The 20,007-nt window shown below is 38.3% G+C and overlaps 2 protein-coding genes across 3 annotated transcripts; one reads left to right on the forward strand and one right to left on the reverse strand.

Annotated features, from left to right (window-relative positions):
• Positions 1-907: 907 nt before the first annotated feature.
• Positions 908-4,754, forward strand: LOC143894483 (uncharacterized). 2 transcript variants are annotated; one of them, XM_077400787.1, is made up of 2 exons: positions 908-1,118; positions 3,161-4,754. In XM_077400787.1, the coding sequence occupies exon 2, from the start codon at positions 3,420-3,422 to the stop codon at positions 4,500-4,502; it is 1,083 nt and encodes a 360-aa protein (XP_077256913.1). In that variant the 5' UTR covers positions 908-1,118; positions 3,161-3,419; the 3' UTR covers positions 4,503-4,754. The 2 variants fall into 2 exon arrangements, with proteins under 2 accessions (XP_077256913.1, XP_077256912.1); XM_077400786.1 differs by lacking the exon at positions 908-1,118 and adding an exon at positions 1,127-1,418.
• Positions 4,755-5,583: 829 nt separating this feature from the next.
• LOC143894484 (uncharacterized) lies at positions 5,584-19,611 on the reverse strand. The gene is made up of 10 exons (XM_077400789.1): positions 18,682-19,611; positions 17,979-18,607; positions 16,745-16,931; positions 11,799-11,971; positions 11,409-11,471; positions 11,182-11,309; positions 10,485-10,856; positions 9,057-9,400; positions 8,599-8,865; positions 5,584-8,292 (listed from the first exon to the last, which is right to left on the reverse strand). Exons 1-10 carry the CDS (start codon positions 19,601-19,603, stop codon positions 7,850-7,852), a joined length of 3,528 nt encoding a protein of 1,175 aa, XP_077256915.1. The 5' UTR covers positions 19,604-19,611; the 3' UTR covers positions 5,584-7,849.
• Between the last annotated feature and the right edge of the window lie 396 nt (positions 19,612-20,007).

The following is a 20,007-nucleotide window of genomic DNA, read 5'->3' on the forward strand; positions in this document are numbered from 1 at the left end:
ACCATTTTGCATTAGGCAATAATAGTCCTTGCATCTGTGATTAGTATCGCCAAGAAATCTTGTAAGAGACACGATAATCACGTGCGGTTTTATTCTTTCATCTCTGTTATTTTTTTAGACGCTTTTGATAACGTTAAGATTATCCTATTACATTAAATGGAAACTTGATATTTAAGTAACTTCAAACAGAAAAAAAGCTATGTAATAAGATTAATTATAAAAGAAAATGACTAATTTTTAACGATTAAATTCGCTACGTTAAAATTTCTCCATAATTAAAAGCGACGAATATTAATTCAAATATCGTAATAACTTAGGATCGTCGATATATATATAATCATGGTAATAAATTTAATTATACAATAATACGTAATAATAGGTGACCTCGATATTTAAAGTAACTTTTAATAGAAATAATTTCTGCTTTATCTTTCTGCTTATTCGATCGTAATACGCGTTCGAAAGTAACAAGCTGAGAAAGTGATATTTTTATATTTATTATAATCTAGTCGAAATAATAACATCCGAAAGACTGTACCGCTTTTTCGTTATATTACATATAATACATATATCTCTATAGGGATTCTGTCGTAACGCAATCTGCAAGTGATCCAACGAAAAGGTCGTGTGTTGAACCCACGTGTTTCTGCAGTTAACAATAAAGGTTGGCTTATGCGCGAAGACCCTGGGATACGTTTGCTCTCTGAGAGACTTACCTTCGATTATAACGGGACTTTCACACTGAGTGGAAGGGTCATGTTTTCGTCAGAGGCAAGTGAGGTCAACTGATTGCTATTCCGAAAAGTTCGTCGAGTCAAAGAATTAAGTATAAAGAATTCCGCTATCACAATGTATTAACACGTTTATTGTCTTATTAAAATCTTCAAGAACATAACAAGAGCATAAAAAAAAATTTTATTACTTAAGAAATAATTATTTTTACTTTTCTTATGTTCTATCGTTTTTATTGTTTTCTCTTGCATGCACACATTACGTAGCGACGAACGACATAGGCGAGAGTAAAATGCAAGATGATATCTGTTTCCCATTGCCAAGATCGTTTTGCCGTGTGAGTACAAGACGTCGATGATGTGAACAGGATTTAACGCCAGTCGAAGGTACGCTTATCCGGCGCTGTTCTTTGTTGTCCCTTTCACTGTAAGTCGGTTGCGTGGGAGGCTCGTTCAGGATATCGTAGCAATTTCAACGAGGACTAGTCGTCGTAGTTCAGTCGCCACTCAAGTATCACGCGCGAGTGCAGAGTGACCGCGAGTTTAACGCTAACGAAATGTAATATCCGAAAGTGCATTCTCTCAAAGTTCTGAATCAAAAGTAATTTTTGCGAAGAAAAGTATTAAACGTGATTGATGTATTATCACCAGTGCACATTGCCTCGGCAAGTTCGCCAATAAGATAAAGTTCGTAAAATTTAATTTTATCTTGTGTATTTTTGTGGGATACATTTCCATCTTCAGATTTTTATGTTCAAGAACGTAAAGTTGATATAAAATTAATATATAACACATTAAATTAACATATAAATATTATTAATTTAAAATTGAAGTTTTAGAGTTTAAAAATATTTTATATGATACATAGTATGTTAATAAATTTAATTATTTTTTTCTAACTTCAGTATATTACATAATCGATTGTCATATCTAGTAAATTTGGACTTTGAAAAATAATTTAGGTTTGTAAACTTTGATGATAAAATTAATATTACTCTTGAGTTAATTAATATTTAATAAAACTTAAAAAATGGTTATAGAAATATCTTATTTCTCAAAATTGATATTTAATTTTTCAAATTTTGTACGTTACATTTTGCAATATAACATTTAAATTGAACTAAAACATTTTACAGTTTTTGCGTGGTCTTTTATACGATTTTATTTGTTAGGTACATATTTGCATTATTATCTCGAAACATATATTCACAGTTCGCTAGAAATTTCACCGAAGATTCACACGGTTCGACGTTCTAATTCGACGTAAATACGAATACCTGGGGAAACAGGAGCACACTTGCAACATAAACGCAGTGTCTCGTAATCAGTTATATAATCCTAGCACGAGAAAAAAAGATTGACGGTAACGACGCGTCTAATCCTTCAGCCCATTAACTGAATCAGTCGCAGTTGCATGAATAATGTTGCAATTCATAATTTTCCATATAATAATCCATAACGTTGAACCAAATTACAAGTTAAAAACCGGTTTTAAGTTTATTTAATTGCAACTCTAAAAAAATTCTGTGCTTGCATATTAGTTCAATTACTGCGTATAATTCCTTTTAATCCTATTATTCTAGATCTAGAGCGCTCAAGTATTAAAGTAGAACCGATTTCACAATTACATACGTCTTTATACTTTACTTATGATAAAAATGATTATTACAATCAACAATGTTAGGCGTGTGAGCTGCTCTGCATGAGACTGGTTGTAGTTTGTCACGAGCAGGCGATTGTTATCCATGGATTGCGTAAGATGTCTATCTCGCGGAAAGCCGCGTGGAGCAAAATTCAGGCGCGGAGGTCGACGAGGACTTTAATTATAAGTTAAACGAAAAGTGGTTACGATAATTCAGTTGTGCTCGCTGGCAGCGCGGAAATCAATGCGGTTTCTTTTACTATGTCGTCAAACATCGACGAATTCGTTATAAACGTTCTCGACGCAATCGTGTCTCAAATTTGATTACGGGTTGCATATCCGGTGTAGTCGAATGCCGAATAAATGACTGTAAGATCATCACATATCGTGACTTGTTTGATTATTCATCGATCAATCGTCTACTTTTTCAATTTTATAATCTGCTTTCAAATCAATCAAGTTACCTCGTACATAATTGAATTAATATATTATATTGCCTTTAATAATTAAAATAAATGTAATATAAATAAAAAAGATATTAAGAGATGTTGTTTAGAGATTAAATTAATAAAAATTATAATAAATAATAAAAACTATATGATGTATAATGCACAGTTTTATACTTAAAACATTATATTAATTTATATCAACTTATATTACTACATATTACTACTATAATATTTCAATCTATTTAAATACATTTATGAAATATCTTATTTTTATTATTTTTATTTATGTTATGTAACACAGCAAGCAATTACTGCATTAATTTTTTTTTATTTAACAGTGCAAGACGAGAAATGCGACGAATGCTTTACAAACAATTTGGATGAGATCTGTGCTTCTGCGACATTGCGACGGATACTTATGAAAGTGTAAACTTTTCAGTTATGTCAACGAGAGAGATAACGCGGACTGTGTGAACACGAATTAAATTTGTCTCAAACAAATGTGCCGAACACATTGTACTTGATGCAATTCTTCTTCTCGATCCGATCCGTCGAATTAAATGTTGTTGGTACAGTCAAGTATATTTGCAAATTAAGATGACAATGACGGAGAACGTGTACGTTATCAAAGTAAAAACCAAACCGCCGTTGTCGTCTTTGTATCCGTCGGAGCGTCGTTACTCAGCGTCGACGGTCGGCGGCCTGTCCTTGGTCCATTTCGGCCTCGGAGCGCTGTCCCTTCTTCTGGGTACCCTCGCCTTGTCCTTGCAGGGACCGATATTGTCCGTTGCGTGTCTGGTGCCGTTCGTGACAGGTCTCCTCGCTTGGCGACGTTGGTACATCGACCGGAACATCGTCATTTTTTTCTACGGCAGCCTCTTCTCTCTGGTAGCCGCGATCCTCTGCTTCGTCGTCACGATCTTCGACGTCGCGGCAGCTTCCAACAGCACCGGTGGATCCCTGTGGCCGTTAGAAAAAATCCTCGACGCTCCGCGTTATTCCCTTCGTCCCGCCAAAGTTTTCACAAACAATACTCACGTGGATGATATTACGTCGACTGAGGACTCATTCAACGTCACTGAAGAACTAAAATTACCTGTTTCTTTAAAATCCCTCAGCACCGAGTTCAACGTATCAGACTTCCACGTCGATGCCAAAAACGACGATGATCTTACGGTGACGGAAGCGTCGTTTATGTTTGAAGAAAGGATGATGGTATCGAGAGAAATTTTGCAGAATAAAGGCACGACAAACATTACGCGAGGATTTATGAATTTGACGAAGGAAAAGATCTTCTGGCATAGCCGTTATGAGGACTCGTCGCACAGAATGCTGCTGATCTTAAACGTCTTGATGGCATCTCTTCTGGAGATCTTCTGGTCGCTGCTCAGCGCAAAGATCGCGTTCTGCGGAATGATGAACCGACTGCCGGAGAACAATAATGTCGTCGCCGAATCGAAGATGACGAGGTTGCCGCTGCATAAGAGAAAAGCCCCAGCACCCAGACCCGATATATTGGATCACGATCACCGGCTGTCGGAAGCTCTTCAGAATTTGCAAGGTCTCACTGATGTCGGACCGCGATTACCTTTGCCGGAATCCAGCAGAGAATTTAGAGAAAGAGTCGAGAGATTCTTGATGGCAAATCAAGCGACTCATAGAGTTGTTGAAGGTACTTGAAGCTAACGATTCCAAAATGGACTCAAATTTTGATAGATATTTCATAGAAGTTTTAAAATATTTACAAAATTTCTCATGTCAATCTTACGATAGATAATATAATAATACTGTACCCCGATCTCAATTTCTTTTGTACTGTATACCTTGTTGTTACTTATACTACTTTTCTGACGCAGATCTGTACATACATTTTATTTTTAATTGTAGAAATATAAAGAATAGAGTAATCAAATATAAGTCCTACCTGTCGCACCTATTGTACTGAAATAACGAAATTCTATTTATACGTTTGCATGACGTTTAGTGTTTAGTAGGAATGGGTCAGTATCACGTTCAAATATAAAGTGGATCATAAATGTCCCAACAGCGAGCAATAAACGATACTAATTATGTTTATTATGTTGTCAGAAGTATATTTTCGCAGATCGGTTAATTAACACATCAATTCACACTGCAACCGAATGAAAAAGTAATTAATTGGATTTCGAGAACAATTAAATGCCATTTACTCTTACAAGAGATTATTTCAATAAGTTAATTATTTATTTAAAGCCGTCATTTTTACTACGTTTATTATATGCACAATAATCGCATAAAACAACGTATCTTATTATTGTTTCGTATAAATGTGCTTCAAATATATCTCGTTTGTCTTGACTCTATTTAACAGTAGTTTTAGTAATGAAGCTGATTAATAAACATATATACGCGCTCATTACGCGATATGTTAATAAGACTATAACATTTCTTAAGGGATATAACTTTCAACTCGTAAAAATTGCGCGTCTCACGGTCTGAAAATCACACCCTAAATATCATTATGTGCCACGCATCGCCTTTCGTTTATATACACGCACTGTGAAAGTTAAAGGTTTGTTACGACATATCAAGCAATTCGATGTTGGCCAACGAAGCTGCCGGAATTCGTTAAGGAAACTATATATTAACAATAGCAATACCACCTTGAAACCCACATTCTTTTCTTATCCGAAGTTGCGTTTGTGTTCGCCGGGTTTTGCACTGCATTTTAAATAGGTACCAAAAGGAATACTGTATGCGGCAAATATTACGAAGGAATATGTATACTCTGAGATAAATATGATTATTTCTATCATATGATTTACACACACGTTTAGCTATACTATGGGATTTCCGCCTCGGCTTATCACATTTATCACATACCGAATAATTTGTGTGACAAAATATGAAGAACAAGCCGCGGTTTAAGGAGAGGATCACATCCGTCATATTGCGCGCAACCCTACTTCGCAAAATCATCCTTTATTCTTAATCATTGTCAAGTACATTGTTCGATGGCGGACTTACTACGACTCGCGGCTCGCCCTTAAGGTACACTTCATTCACTTAAATGGCATTAAGCTACTGCGCTACAATCTGACTATGCCGCTTCTGAATGATAAAATATGCATTTTATTCACGTTTGCATCTCGAGCGGCGAAAATAGACAACCGACGAGTATTGATCTAATCGCTAATTAGTTTGATTGATCTCTCTCTACATTGTCCTTGGTCCACAGAATTGTGATTCTGAAAACGAGTGTTTGCGACCGTAATGGCGCAATATTTGAAGAAGTGATTCAATAGTGATTTAATAAGCATTAATAACGATAACATATTATACAAACATCAAACGAAAGATTTGTACAAAATTTTCAACCGAGGGGAAAGCATCGAATGAAACGTTTCAGTCGCGGATATAAGATACTAACAATAAGAAATAAATCAGAATTATATGAATGACAATGAGACGATTTATTAATCGCAAATAATTAAACTGTCATTATGAATATATTTCTTATGGTTACGAACATATCGTTTGGTCGTTGAATATCTCGAAGATAGTCAGCGACTATTTAAGAATTACATCTAACACCTAATTGGCAAGAGTAAAGCACACTTTTGTACATGGTATCTATCGCGTATCCAACAAAGAACAATTGTGGATCGACAATTTTAATTCATACAATGGACGTAAAGTTTCAAGAAAAAATCAGGTAAAAATATTGCTAGCACATTACTTCTAAGAAAAATGCAATAAATATTAGGAAATAATAAATGAATAACTATAATAAAACGAACATTTTTTAGTAAAGTAATCATACATCCGTTTGTGGCGAATATATATTTTCAACAAACAATCCACACAACTATGAAACTAATATTCTTCCTTTTTCGTTTTCTTCCACACAATTAATTTCTCGATTATACTTAATACACACTATATATTGTTCATTACTACGAGCAATACGAGCAACATTGCAATTAGCAAAAATACACAGAATTTGCCGCAAATATTTTGCCCTACGTGATTAACAGTTGATCATGTTTTAATATGAACGATGTTGCTTTAACTTCACTCTATTACGATCGTTGATGCACATCTGATGCTGAACACAACGAGTTTTTATGCACAAGTTTTAATTATTCGCATCACTTGATTCTATATTGAAGATTAACATAGTAATCTATCACTTGATCGTATTCTACTTGTGTATCGCGGCTATTCTCTTTAATTAAAAAAAAAATTTACACTGTGTATATAGATTATATTGAACTGGCAAGCTTCTTAAGAGGAATTAATGACAGTTCATTCTCGTCGAAATCGAGATTAGCACTTGTGTTTCATGTTATTATAGTTTTTATTACTACAAATTATCACTAAAGTCTGTTTATTATTGTATGCTGTTTATGGCATCGATACAATTCATCATCAATCATGTAAATTACATTGAAATGAAAATATTTATTTTAATACAAAGGAATAAGAATATAGTATGTAATTCGTTTAATATACCGAAGATAAAATTAATAACTATTAAATAACTGTTATTTATAAAAACGATATTTGTCGTGCGTTAAATTCGTGACTGCTTAATTTATTTAAAAAGTGCGAAATGTGGTCTTTTAATTAACTTTTTTAGTAATTTAAAAATGTACTTATTTCGGAAGAAAAATCGATACTATAAACTGACACACATGCTATTCCAGAGTTCACATTGCGTATTTAAACTTAGTGCATTAAGTTTAATTAAGTTTAGCCACGCTTTTTAAAAGCGAACCTACTCATCCGACTAGGACCTTATCTGCCAAGCTCGAACATTATCACCACGTTCTCTATTCCGTCAATTAAGTTCAAAGGATTAGATCCCAACAATTTCAGTCACTCGCTTTACGATCGATTTAAATTATTCACAGATCAGAAGCTATATTGTCGCGCACTTCTTTCGTTATTTCAGTTTAATTGTTTTCGTATAACACTTCCTCGCAGGAAATCGATGGTCGCTCGTCACCTTTGTCGTTTTTGCTAATAATCTTACAGGTCTAAGATCACACGTTCACCGGTCGAACATTATCGTCCGACTGTTGTTGTTCTCCGCTTTGCCAACCTGAATCCAGAGTCGTTGAATCGCTCAAACAACACTGTGGCGTTTCCTCCTCCTGGCTGTTTCTGTAATCCCTATAATCTCTTTCACGCCCCCTCTCGTTCTCGTCCTCCCGAAAGTAATTGGAACTCGCCGGACCCTCCTGCAGCTCCTCGTCATCCTTCGTCCCGTAATAGGAGTAACGTCCTTGTTGAATTACCTCGTATTGCGCGTCGGGAGCTAGGAATGGACCTCTCGCGCTTCTCGGTTCGTCGCTGTTCGCATAATTGTCACAGGGAATGTCGCCATTGTCCGCGGGCAAAGGAAGAGGCAATCGAGACCTCTTCGATAGTTGACGCTTGCCCAGCCTGGTCGCAAGATAGTCTACACCTTCCGAACGTTCAGCACCTGCAAAAAAAGACAAGAATGTCGAATATAAAAAAAATTTTGTAACAAACGTTTTAATCGTAGAAATAAATAATTTTGAAATAAATAATTCTTTGAGTTAAATCAACGATTTCTGTGAATAAAAATATTCCTACAGCATAATCAATAATAAAGACACACTTATATGATTTAAAATTAAATTTAAATATGATAATTATAAAAAAAAAGACATTAGTCTCGAGCTGTATAAATATAGTAATGGGTTTAAAATTTTAATTACAAGAAATGTTACACACAATGCGTCGCAGATAGAATTGTAATAACTACCTTCTTTTTCCACAGCTAGATCGTAAAAACTACTCTCGGGTCCGCAGCACGAGGACACGTCACCGAAATATAGTTCGCTCTCGGACTGTTTTGAGCCGGGATTCGTTTCTTGCTGAAATGCTCCATTTTCCACGCCCTTCAAGGGTTTTCTGACTCTCCTACCTTTGATGGTTCCCTCGTTCCCGCCCTCAGGATCCGTGCTATTAGAGATCTCCTCGGCATTCTCATAATTATCGGAAGGACGCTTTGCGGACCTCGATCTATGATCTAAACATTTAAAGGAAAAAACGCAAAAGTTTAATTTCTAACATACAATATCGAAAAATTAACGAACTGTCGATTTTTTAAATATATTTTTCTTAATTGATTACATTTATTCTTAATTGATAATAGGTTCATTGCTTTGTCAGTTAGTTATTTCAACTTTTAAAAACCGTTTGTCGTAATTGACATTTTACCTTCGTTATTTTCAAAGTTATCTATTCTCTTGGCAATTCTGGCTCTCGATTCGGTCATTTGCGGTCGTCTGGCGGGACTGTTAGGATCGCTGTACGGAGGTGGCGGCCCCCACAATGGCACTGGAGTTTCCAAAACGCTGTAGGACGCGGTGCTCGCAGTGTATGGAGCATTCGGAGCATTTAAAACGGAGTAAGGGCCACTCGACTGCGAGTTAAAGACACTATAGGGACCAGTTCCGCTCTCCACATTGGTTTCCGTTGGTCGTGCTTGCGTGTGAAAACCATAATTCGAATCTGGGCTCGGTGCTGGACCTCTTGATCTCGACCAAGGTAATCGCCATCTCCTATGGAAGAAAAACAATATAGTAATAACAAATTTTTATAGATTCTCTTGCGTTCTAAAAAAACAATGTTTATCCAAATTTATTATTCTTTATTCTTCTAACTTTTAATATATTAATTATATATATTAATAATTTTTTATCTCTGTGTCAAAACAATTAGAGAGTAAAGTATAGTAAATTATTACTTTATAAAATAAAATGTTACATCTTGTTCGTTCCTATCGATACATTTTAAGATTTTTTTTCTGGAAAGCTTTTGTATGTTTCTATCGTAAATTATATATTATTGCACCAATGAAAATATCGTCTTATCGATCTTATATCTATTGCGAAATATAGTTCTTCAACCTTTGACGGTCCGCGAATTGATTCGAGAATCATACGCAATACAAATATAATCTTCTTTTACCCTTCCTTTTACGTACTCCCGGGATCGATGCCAGACCAGACGGGTATCTCGTTGGATACAGTGTTCAGAGAAATATCTACTGACTCGTGTCTCTGTACTGGTATACATTAAAACCAATTGACGTGCGTGGTCGTGCGTTTTATTGCCAATTCGTGCTGCGGCGAATAAGAGTAAACTAAACTTCAAAGAGCGGGTCGTTTATCATTACAATACATTCCCGAGACTTGGAAAATCTTTTTGTAAATATCGAGAATCGAGAGAAATGCCGTTTTAATCAATAGTATATATTAACGAATTATCAGAATACAATGTGCATTTGTTTGTTTATTATATTTTTAGTATTTATTTTATTGCACTTTATTTCTTTATGAGATTCATAATATCTATCAGTTTCATTGGATATACGCGGCAATCATTATTATCAAATATTAATATCGAGTTAAAGGCCTATTAGATGTTTTTGATTAAAAATAGCTGTAATTTATATATATAGCCATACGTTTATTGTATGATATTATAAAACAAACTTTCTTTTTTAAAAAGATGTTGCGGGTTTGCGATTTGAAAAGATTTTTTGGTCAGTGCGAGTTTTATCATACATTAATACTTTTATTAAAGAGAAACAATAATATTTATAGCTTTTAAATATCTATTTTTTAAATATTGTTGTCATACCTGGATGGCGCCATATCAGGATTAGGTGTGTACAAATTCCCGGGTGTCTGGGCCCACCACGGGTTCGCACCCCCGCAATCGTTGCAGCATCCGCAGGACCCGGCCGGCGGTCCCACGGTGCCGCCCTGGCCGTACAACGATCTGCATCTCAGCTCCAACTGCTCCCAGTACATTTTCTTCTTTTCGTGGCTCAACAATTGGTACACCAGCATGCACGAGAATATGCAGGCCAGTATACCGGCGACCGAGACGCCGAAAAGGGCCCTCAGGCAGTCCGACAACGCGCCGTGCACCGCCTCGCAGTGAGGCGTTCCCTCGAACAGCACACCGGGATCCCCCTTCGACTGCGGTGCGCCGTAACACGTGCACGATCTGTATGAATCATTACATGGATATTGAAATTAATATCTGTGCAAGAGGCTTGTTTTCATTTGGAAAATAATCGATAGTCTTGCATAATATATTTAAAGGGTTTAAGTAAATTGGGAAAGATTTATTTTACTATTCTGACACTTCCGCGAGAGAGATTTTAACTGTACTTATAGCAGGAGGATGATTAAATTTTCATAATGCGAAACATTATTATCTTCACAAACTATACGGCGCGGCGGTTTCATAACGACGCCGAAGCGCTTTGCCACTTTACGATCGTAATTTCTTCTGGGATGTATAAACGAGAGAGGGATTATATACGTACCTCGCGCGCGCAGTGTAAACGCACTCGCGAAGGTTCTGCAATCGCGACATGTGAATAACCGTAGTCGTGACGGTGACGAGCACGCATACCAGCGCGCACACCACTCCCACGGAACCGCAGACTTTCATCTGCAAAAGTTATAAACCCAGTTTAATAGCAGAACTGTCAGCGGCAAGCGGCAATGACGGCTTTCCCGCGGGGACGAAAAGTTTACGCGGCGAACTTACCAAAAGTCCGTATCTGTGCTTTCGTCTAGCTAGCAGCATTGTGAAGAAACCCATCATGATCAACTGAAAACGGCAAATTAATTATTCGCCAATTAAATCACGTGCGATCTTCAACTATTACTATCCACGTGGTAATTGAACAGATAAAGCAATCTCTCTCTCTCTCTCTTTCATTACGCATTACGTATTCGCGGTGCGAAAGCTCATAAAATTAAAAGAAATTAGTCGTATACATTGTTATGCCAGCAGCATAAAAAACTTGGCGTTTTAATTTACTCGATGCTGCTGCTGCTGCTTGATACATTAATGTTTTTGCATACAACCATCAGAATGGATATTGGCACGCCAAGACGCATTTGGTAATACGACCGACTGATTTTTGTCTCTCACCATAATGCCGGGAATGTAAGACGGCACTGTCTCGAAGAGCGCTAGACTGTCCGTGTGGGCCGAAAGGATCGCGTGCACCGCCAAAAAAAGGCTGCCGACTGCCGCACTCAATCCGCCGCAGAGATAGCAAAGGACAACGTACTTCTTGCAGCAGCCACCTTCGCCGGTGTGACCTGCAAAACCGATCCATGAAATTCTAATCGTTTTGGTAAAAAGCCTGGCGCGTGCACGGAATGCCGATATTTTGATAACGAACGCAAGATTGCGACCATCTAAATCCACTTGCAGATCCATTTGATTGTTGCAACTTTCTTTCCGAGAATTCAACAATCTAATTTACTCTTAAGATTGTGACAAACAATAAATTGATTTTTCATCTATTTTTAAAAAGGTCAAAAATACCTTTAATTCGCTAAATACTTGCAAAACATATTCTCTCCAGTTCTACAATTTATAAAGTTATAAAAATTAAATGATGCACGAGGAGCACTTGGCTATCGGTGACGCGGATCGTAAATCCGGCGATGTCAAGGCTGCAGTTAATTTTGATCCCGCAGACGATGCATTATCGAAACGCGAATATCAACGTGAGTTTGACGGTAATCGCTGTCTACGGATATTCGAGGAATTTCGCTCGCGGCACGTTTCTCATTGTGACCAGATCAGGACTACGGCTGTTAGGTTCTCACGCGAGGACAATCATTATCCCGCTAACCGAGGATCCAGCACGGTTTACTCCCGCTGAGATTTCTCTCCGAAAGGGTCGATAGTCGCACAAAGGACAACATTTAAGACCATCAGACAGACCCTTTCAGACACATGATAAATGATAACAATCACAAAGATGCGACACATCAAAAATGTTAAATCTTGTAAACGAATGCATGAAAAAAGGATGAAAAAAAAAACATTTAAGTCAAACTGCTACATGACGCTTCAATTTATTTAAAATATAGTTTATTTCATCCAAAAAATATTGGACGAATAAATTTCAATCGCTTTCATCGCCTATCTCGCAGCTCGTGGAAACTCAGAAACCATGCACCAATTGTATTTCCGTTTCTATCGCGACCGCGTTGGGGAATCTCTATGACGCTGCTTTTGTAACGTTCAACGCAGCTGTGTTACTTCGTTTGACGGCATCCGGGTTCGACTTCCATTGTCAAAGTCCTTCCTATTGAGTCCAGTGCTCCGGACCGTATTGAAAGTTCTCTCTCAATGAATCCCCAAGCGTCAATATACTGCATAGCTTTGAAGACAATGAGCTAATATTCCCATTTTCAGAAGACTTTTTTTTCTTTTTTTTTTTAGTCGGGTATTGCTGAATGCTGACGCACGGAAAATGTTGCAGGGAGATTAAGAACAGAACATTGGAGCGCGAACGCAATTAAAAATATACTCGTAAGATATTTTTATAAAGACCGAAGACCAGAAATTGTGTTTTTCAAATATTTACATTTGCTTTCAGCGAAAAATATATCGGGTAAAATTTGAAAGGATCTCCTGAGATAAAAGTCCGATGAAAATACAATTTGCGACCCGGAGGGAGATTTTTGCTGTATGTTTTTCCAAGCACGAGTTTCGACAAATGTCTTTAAGAAATCCATGGAGCGTGATGCGTCTTCCGATCCTAATCTACCGTTAAAAACGGCGGGATATAAAATTTACGGAGTGGAAATTCTCAGGGAGGGAAAAAGTCGAATGGATCCTTTTAAGAAAACTATTCTTGTATTCTCCGGAGGGTGAAATCACCGTTTTCACGTTTCCGAGGAGAATTATGAGAAATCGGTAACATTAACGTCGAATGTACGCACATTCCACTTTATAGAATACTCACGGTTGGGAAATTGATGAGCTCTGCGGTTTTCTTTAGGCGTAACACAATTTCTACCCTTCGACCTGTCACGGTACGTCTACTACCTGCGTGATATTTACCGCCGACAAAAATACCAACCCAATTTGGTGGAGAATGAATTAGTTATTTCGTGTTTGTTTGCCTAACTTTGGTCCTCGTGTACGAGATTGTAAGGGTACAAAACATTTTGTTTCTCCTTAATGTGACAAGATATGTATAACGGAATACCTGAAATATTTCGTAGCCACCGCAGAAATAGAAACGGAACAAGAGATTCATGTAGTCTCTTTAGGTCTACGCCGTACAAATAAATAACAATCTGATTCGAAAAATCCTTGCGAAATTGCGAAACTTGTTTCGGTGCCGTATACAGCTAAAAATATTTCATGTATGGCACAAAATAGTCAATATACCGAAAACAACTATTACCGTAACATTCGGCTTAGTAATATGGATCCAGTTCCAGTAATAGTCGTGTCAGAAAACTTACGATCTGATATTTGTCTAAGAAGGTATAGATAGAAATAGAGCCTAATATTATAGCAGAGGCTGTCTCAACTTGTTCTCTCTCACATTTCTTGATAGATAAGACATGCGATTAACCATTCTTTCCTTGATAAAAAAGTTATACAAAAAGAAATCTCGTTTAAAGTTAATTACTTTATTAATACCGTAACAGTTATAAAGAATAATTTTAAACAAAATGTGCCGATTAAGGCTGATGACTTTATAATTAAAAATTCTCAATTTTAAATTATGTTGTAAAAATCTAGCGCATTATGCGTTGAAAGACCGAGGCGCCACAACCTTTGACCTTGCCTCAAGACAGCGTCATGCGGTGCCTATTAATAAGTATGCACACGAGTGCACAAAGGGAGCGCAAAAAGGGGTTGCTGATAAGCGAAAGGGGTCTGTCGGCGTACCACAGGGATGCGGATAATGCGGCCTCGGGAAGTGCGCGTGATTCGCCGGATGCGGCAAGTGCGAGTGCGAGTGTGCCGCCATCGGGATCGGATAGCCCTGGCTGTCCATCTCCATTTCCGTTCCGAGGCGACAACGCACTATTTGGAGCACCGGATAGCCATCCATCTTCCTTGCGTCGCTTTGCGTCAGTTCACGACAATCTTCAACAATCCCGCGGGCTCATTCCTGCGTTTTTATCACTTGCCGTCACATGGCGCCGCCGACAATTTTCCTTTGCCACTGCATCGAAGCTTTAGCTAGATCGAATAGAATTGCTGATTTGTTTGATTAATTTTATATAGAATAAGAATAGCACGAAAATGAATTATGTATCAATGTGAATTGTTTAGAATTGAATTCAGTTTACTAGCGTGCAGTTTTGACAATTTCTTTAATAGCATTTCTTTTTTTTTATGTTATTATAATGTTAATTTTCAGAATTGCATTAGTTGATGCTATTAATGCTTATCAATGTTGAAACGCGTATTATTTTTATAAAATATTTTTCGTACTAAAGTATCATAATAAAGTAAAAATTAAAATTTTTTTTGTAATATACACAATTATTATATTATCATTATATTTTGTGAAAATTATATATAATAAAGCTAATCATAAATTAGCTTTATTATAAAATTATAAATAATAAAGTTAAATAGCGCGCGCGTAGCGCGCTGTGATGTGATGTCTAGTATTTATTAAAAAGTAGAGACGACAAGCAATGCATAAAGAAAAAAATAATAACGCGTAAAAGAAAATAATATTATATTGTACGAGGTAATTGTTTTTCATTATTCTACAAAAATTGCAAAACAAATCGTACATGTATAAATAATTATAATTGATGAATGAGCGACCGCTCAATATTTCTAGCTGCATTATTCGATGTATAATATTCTGTTGCTGTCATACGTGTCTGCGACATTCTACACAAGGGTCGCGTGTCACCATGAGAGTTCTCCATTTTTCAAGGTCACCTGTTTGTCGTGCATTTCCGGCTGGGTCAACTTACTTTCACCGTCAATAATCGTCATCGGAAATCATTACTATCGTCGACTCCTGTATTCATAATTAATCATCGTTCAATACCAAGCTTTGCACACGGATACGCGATAAACCGAAACCAATCGTCCAATCGTCCTGTCGATCTTCATCGTCTATTCCTTTTTAAGACATGAAAATCCGCTCTCGTATCGACGATCGTGCACTCGAGAAATTCACAGTCGTCAGTGGCGGACACGTTGTGATGTGTCCCACAGGTGGCGGCTGCCGTGATAATTTGTCAAGTCCGCACAAGATCCGGATAAATCCTGGTTTTTTTTATCACGTCAGCAAGGAAACGATGCACGAACACGCATATTCGCATAACACGTAAACGCCACGTCGTTAGCGCGGTGGTTGTCGTATCATCGGGCCGCTTTCAAGTCGCGCTTGCATCGCTCGACACGGGGAGGGATCGTCCTACTCTCGGTTGGTGCAACCATCGACTGGTCGATATACCCCCGGATGATTCGAGCGACCCGTCGCGGTTAGAGATTGAAATTCTGCAGAAATGCAGGGGTGCAATTCCCCACGAGCGTACGGGGTAGAAAACTATCGCGTGGTTGCCGATAACGCGCTACCGCGCCTGATAAGATGTCGTGCGCCAACGTCGTCATCTCCTCATCCGGCTGATAGTGCAATTGTCGGGAAAATTTTGTGAAACCAACCGACATAGGATGGAGCTACCGCCCAGTCAACGTTTCGAGGTCATTTGATGACTTTTCAGGAAATGCCGTCTGACGTTTCAACGACTGCCTGACATTTCAATCTCGAATAAAAATTAAGTCATATGGAGTGGATGTTAAAAAATGTCATCTATATTGACATACGTGGGAAATGTTGCACGCGATAATATCAAACTTATAATAAACATAACTCTGTTTAATGTTATATGAATTGCTCGATAAAATTTATTGTTATATTCAAAGATTTAACAGAAGGTTTAGCCGTAATAAAATTAAACGATAACCATGAGTATATACGTTTAATGTACCATTGAGTTTAATAAATTTTCGCTGGTAGCATCTCATCCGTAATTGCTATCATAAATAATTATACCAAGTGAAACAAAAATACAGTTACTTACATTGATTGGCAGTAGTCGTTTCATAACGTCTCGTTGGTCTCGGTGGAGGACGTGGCGGAAGTGCAGGAGGTTGATGCGTTCTTGATACCATTTCGACGCCCCCGTCACTCTCGCCCTCGGTTCTTCCGTTGTTTCCTCCGGAATGCATCACGTGACATTGACACTTGTTCTTCGTTGGAGCCGAAACCTAAAATGTTGAAGCGCTTACGTTAAATTACGTCAAGGCAGCATAACGATGATCTGACAAAAAACAAAAAATGGAAAAAAGCATTCAATATATATAAAATACCTTCTTTTGTATCGCGTGAAGCGTGAATAATACTTAATGAGTTGTAATAATAGTGTCGTTACGTGGTATATAGTGTCTGGAACGAGTAATAAAGATTTGCATTGATCTACATCGAGATGTATCGTTATCGGGTCGTTGTCGTTAAGGGTATTAAGGATGAGTCGTTAATGAGTATTAAAAGCAATATCGAAATAATTAAAAATGAAATAATTAACTTTTACAGGCAGTAAATATCCAGTGTGTGTTTCGTGTATGTGTCATTAGTAATGACATTATATACGGTTTAAACGCGTGCCCTTTCTCGATGATTAACTATCTAACTCTTGAATGTCATATAATCATTAAATTCGAGCGATGTACGGCTCGTATGATTTTTAATGTTAGCACCAAGCTTCGTTATCAACAGTTATGGGCAAAGAATGCTCGATAAAATATTTTTTTGTCGCACTCGCGGCGAAATTCGAATATCCCTGCAACGGGCACCGATCATTAATCATTCGTGCGCGCGCTGCACATTTGGCCCTCGGCTGAAAATATTTCCTGATATAAGCTCTAAGGGCAGAACCGTTGCTTAGTACACGATTTATAGCTTCTCGCGTGGCCAGGACACGGCGAACGTAACTCAAGCGTGCGCGGATAGAGATATGGCGATTCACGAACATGTATTTTCTCAGATGTGGCGGCAAAAAGCGGCTAGGAATATACGAGCCGCTGGGCGGAACGGTGGCATAAGTCATTCTCCTCATTTGGTGAAGTACGAGGAAAATTTATGGAAGTGCAATCACATACTAAATCTAATTAATTTCTCGAAACGGTTCTTTTACGATTATAAGAGACACAACAAGGGAGAGAGAAAAATGTAAAATTTTGTAGCAAAGTCTAAAAGCAATTATTCACGAAAACTTTGCGATTTTTTTTATGTGGGGTAAATCCAGATTTGCATACCTGAATGGCGTCGATGCCCATAAGAGACGGGTTTTTAGTGTCGCTCTGTCCGTGCGGGTGGCCGTGATTGTGCACATGACCGTGCAGATGTCCGTGATGATCCAAGCTCGACGGCGCCCGATCTCTCGGCCTGGGGTCGGGATGACTCGTGTGCAACGGGTGCACCGATTGTAGGTGATGATGATGATCGTGGACGTGATCCAGTCTGCTGTGCGTCCTAGTATTAGCGTTCGACGACGACGATTCGCACGATATACCGGAGCTGACGTGATGATGGTTCACGCTGGAATGACCGGTTAAACTACCCGACGAGCTGCCGTGATGGTGGCCACCCAAGGGTGTCGTCGATAGGCTGCTGTTGACGTTGACCACGTGCCGATGCACCGTGGGCGATCCACCGTGGTTCATCATGCTCGAGTTCGACGACGCGCCGCTCAGAGCACCCGAAGCGCCGTGATGATCGTTGGAAAAGGCAGGACTCGAATGGTGAGCCAAACTGGAGCCGGCGTTGAGCCGATGATGACTGTGGGGGGAGTTTAGGTGGTTTATCGTTGTCGCGATAGGCACCGCCGTTGGATGATGGTGTCCGATAGAGGTGGCACAACTAGTTTGATTCATGGAATTGGAACCTGCGACAACAACCAACTCTCATTAATATACTGTAATAATTAATACAAAGATCGTAAAAATAGAAGATACAAACCAGATCCGTTCAGAGGACCAGAATTTCCATGGACATGGCTGGTGAGACTAGTTGCCAGATTTCCATGATGATGTCCGTTCATTCCTTGCACGTGTGTGTGATGTGTCCCGGATCCGTGATGGTGAGTAACGTTTGTCTTTGCGTTACTATGATGATGATGCGTGTGCTGTCGCTGGTGTTGCTGAAAGCCCATCAAGCCTTCGTCCAGATTCGTGTTGTTCCTAAAATTGTCGGCGTGCTTGTAAATGTGGCCGTGTATGTCGCCATGGAAATGTCCATGTACCCCACGCTCTACCGCCTCGTGATGATGCTGGTAAGGATTCAACACCTGCTGCACATTTTTCAGTTTCTCCTTGCTGGAGCTCTGCTTCTGCAGCGACAAGCCGGCGTGATCTTCCAACTGCTTATCTAGTTCTTTGCCGGTCGTCTCGAGTAAATTCGGCCCTGTCTCCAGCAAGGGACTAGGACTCGAGGTCAAACTGTGCTGGTTGTCTTGCAGAGTCGAAGTTTCCTGGACTCTTCGAGCCGCCTCGAAAGCCAGATTGCGAGACAGGTCCAAGTTACGCGAACTACACGAAAGATTATGCCCGTGAAGAGACAACAACGAGCTCTGACCATTCATGGATCTAGAATTAGACGATATGTTCGCTTGATGTTCCAGGAGATCGACGTTCCTAGCATTGTCGAGACTGATCTGCGATTTATCTTGATGGGGACTCTCCAATATTCGTACCGGCTCGAAAACATTCTGTAAGGTCTCCAGATTTCGTGGGAGATCTTGATTGTTGGAAATCCTGGTGCTATTCATATTTCTTTCCATTCTGTCCCTCCTGGGGTCCATATTGTTGATTGTGGAACACTGACAGGGATGCTGTGGATTTTCAGGCACGTCCAGATCGCCAATCAATTCTGGTTGAGACATTTTAACATCTAGAATGAAATAACGTACGAAAAACATAAAAATTGAATCTGTAAGATGTAAATTCACAATCTATATTTGAATATTGCTTCAGTTCAAATACCTAATAATAAGTCATCTTCGAATATATATGCGCAAATTTTTAAAAGATTTAATTTATTCTGATTTATCCGTACATTTTTCAATAGCTCATTCTAATTCCATTAATATCAGAAAAAATTTCGTTGCGATATAATTATAATGATTTTCATAAATGTTATAACTCTTACTTTGTAAACAAAAAAATTTTAGAGATTAATTGACTTTGTAAAGTATAATTTCTTACTTTTTCTTGAGAAATAACGAAGAAATTACGAGTGTATCAGTCAGTCGCATAATAAATAAAAGAAGATGTGAAACAAAGTGCT

Source organism: Temnothorax americanus, unplaced genomic scaffold, assembly GCF_048541705.1.
Source record: "Temnothorax americanus isolate GAGA-0224 unplaced genomic scaffold, ASM4854170v1 Scaffold14, whole genome shotgun sequence".
Taxonomy (NCBI): Eukaryota; Metazoa; Arthropoda; class Insecta; order Hymenoptera; family Formicidae; genus Temnothorax; species Temnothorax americanus.

Excerpts from the sequence above, each read along its gene's own strand:
- LOC143894483 (XM_077400787.1), top strand. The coding sequence starts at position 3,420 with ATGACAATGACGGAGAACGTGTACGTTATCAAAGTAAAAACCAAACCG.
- LOC143894484 (XM_077400789.1), bottom strand. The coding sequence starts at position 19,603 with ATGTCTCAACCAGAATTGATTGGCGATCTGGACGTGCCTGAAAATCCA. Across the intron at positions 18,608-18,681 it reads TGGTCCTCTGAACGGATCTG|GTTCCAATTCCATGAATCAA; the intron begins GTTTGTATCTTC and ends TTGTTGTCGCAG. Across the intron at positions 8,293-8,598 it reads TCTAGCTGTGGAAAAAGAAG|GTGCTGAACGTTCGGAAGGT; the intron begins GTAGTTATTACA and ends CTTTTTTTGCAG.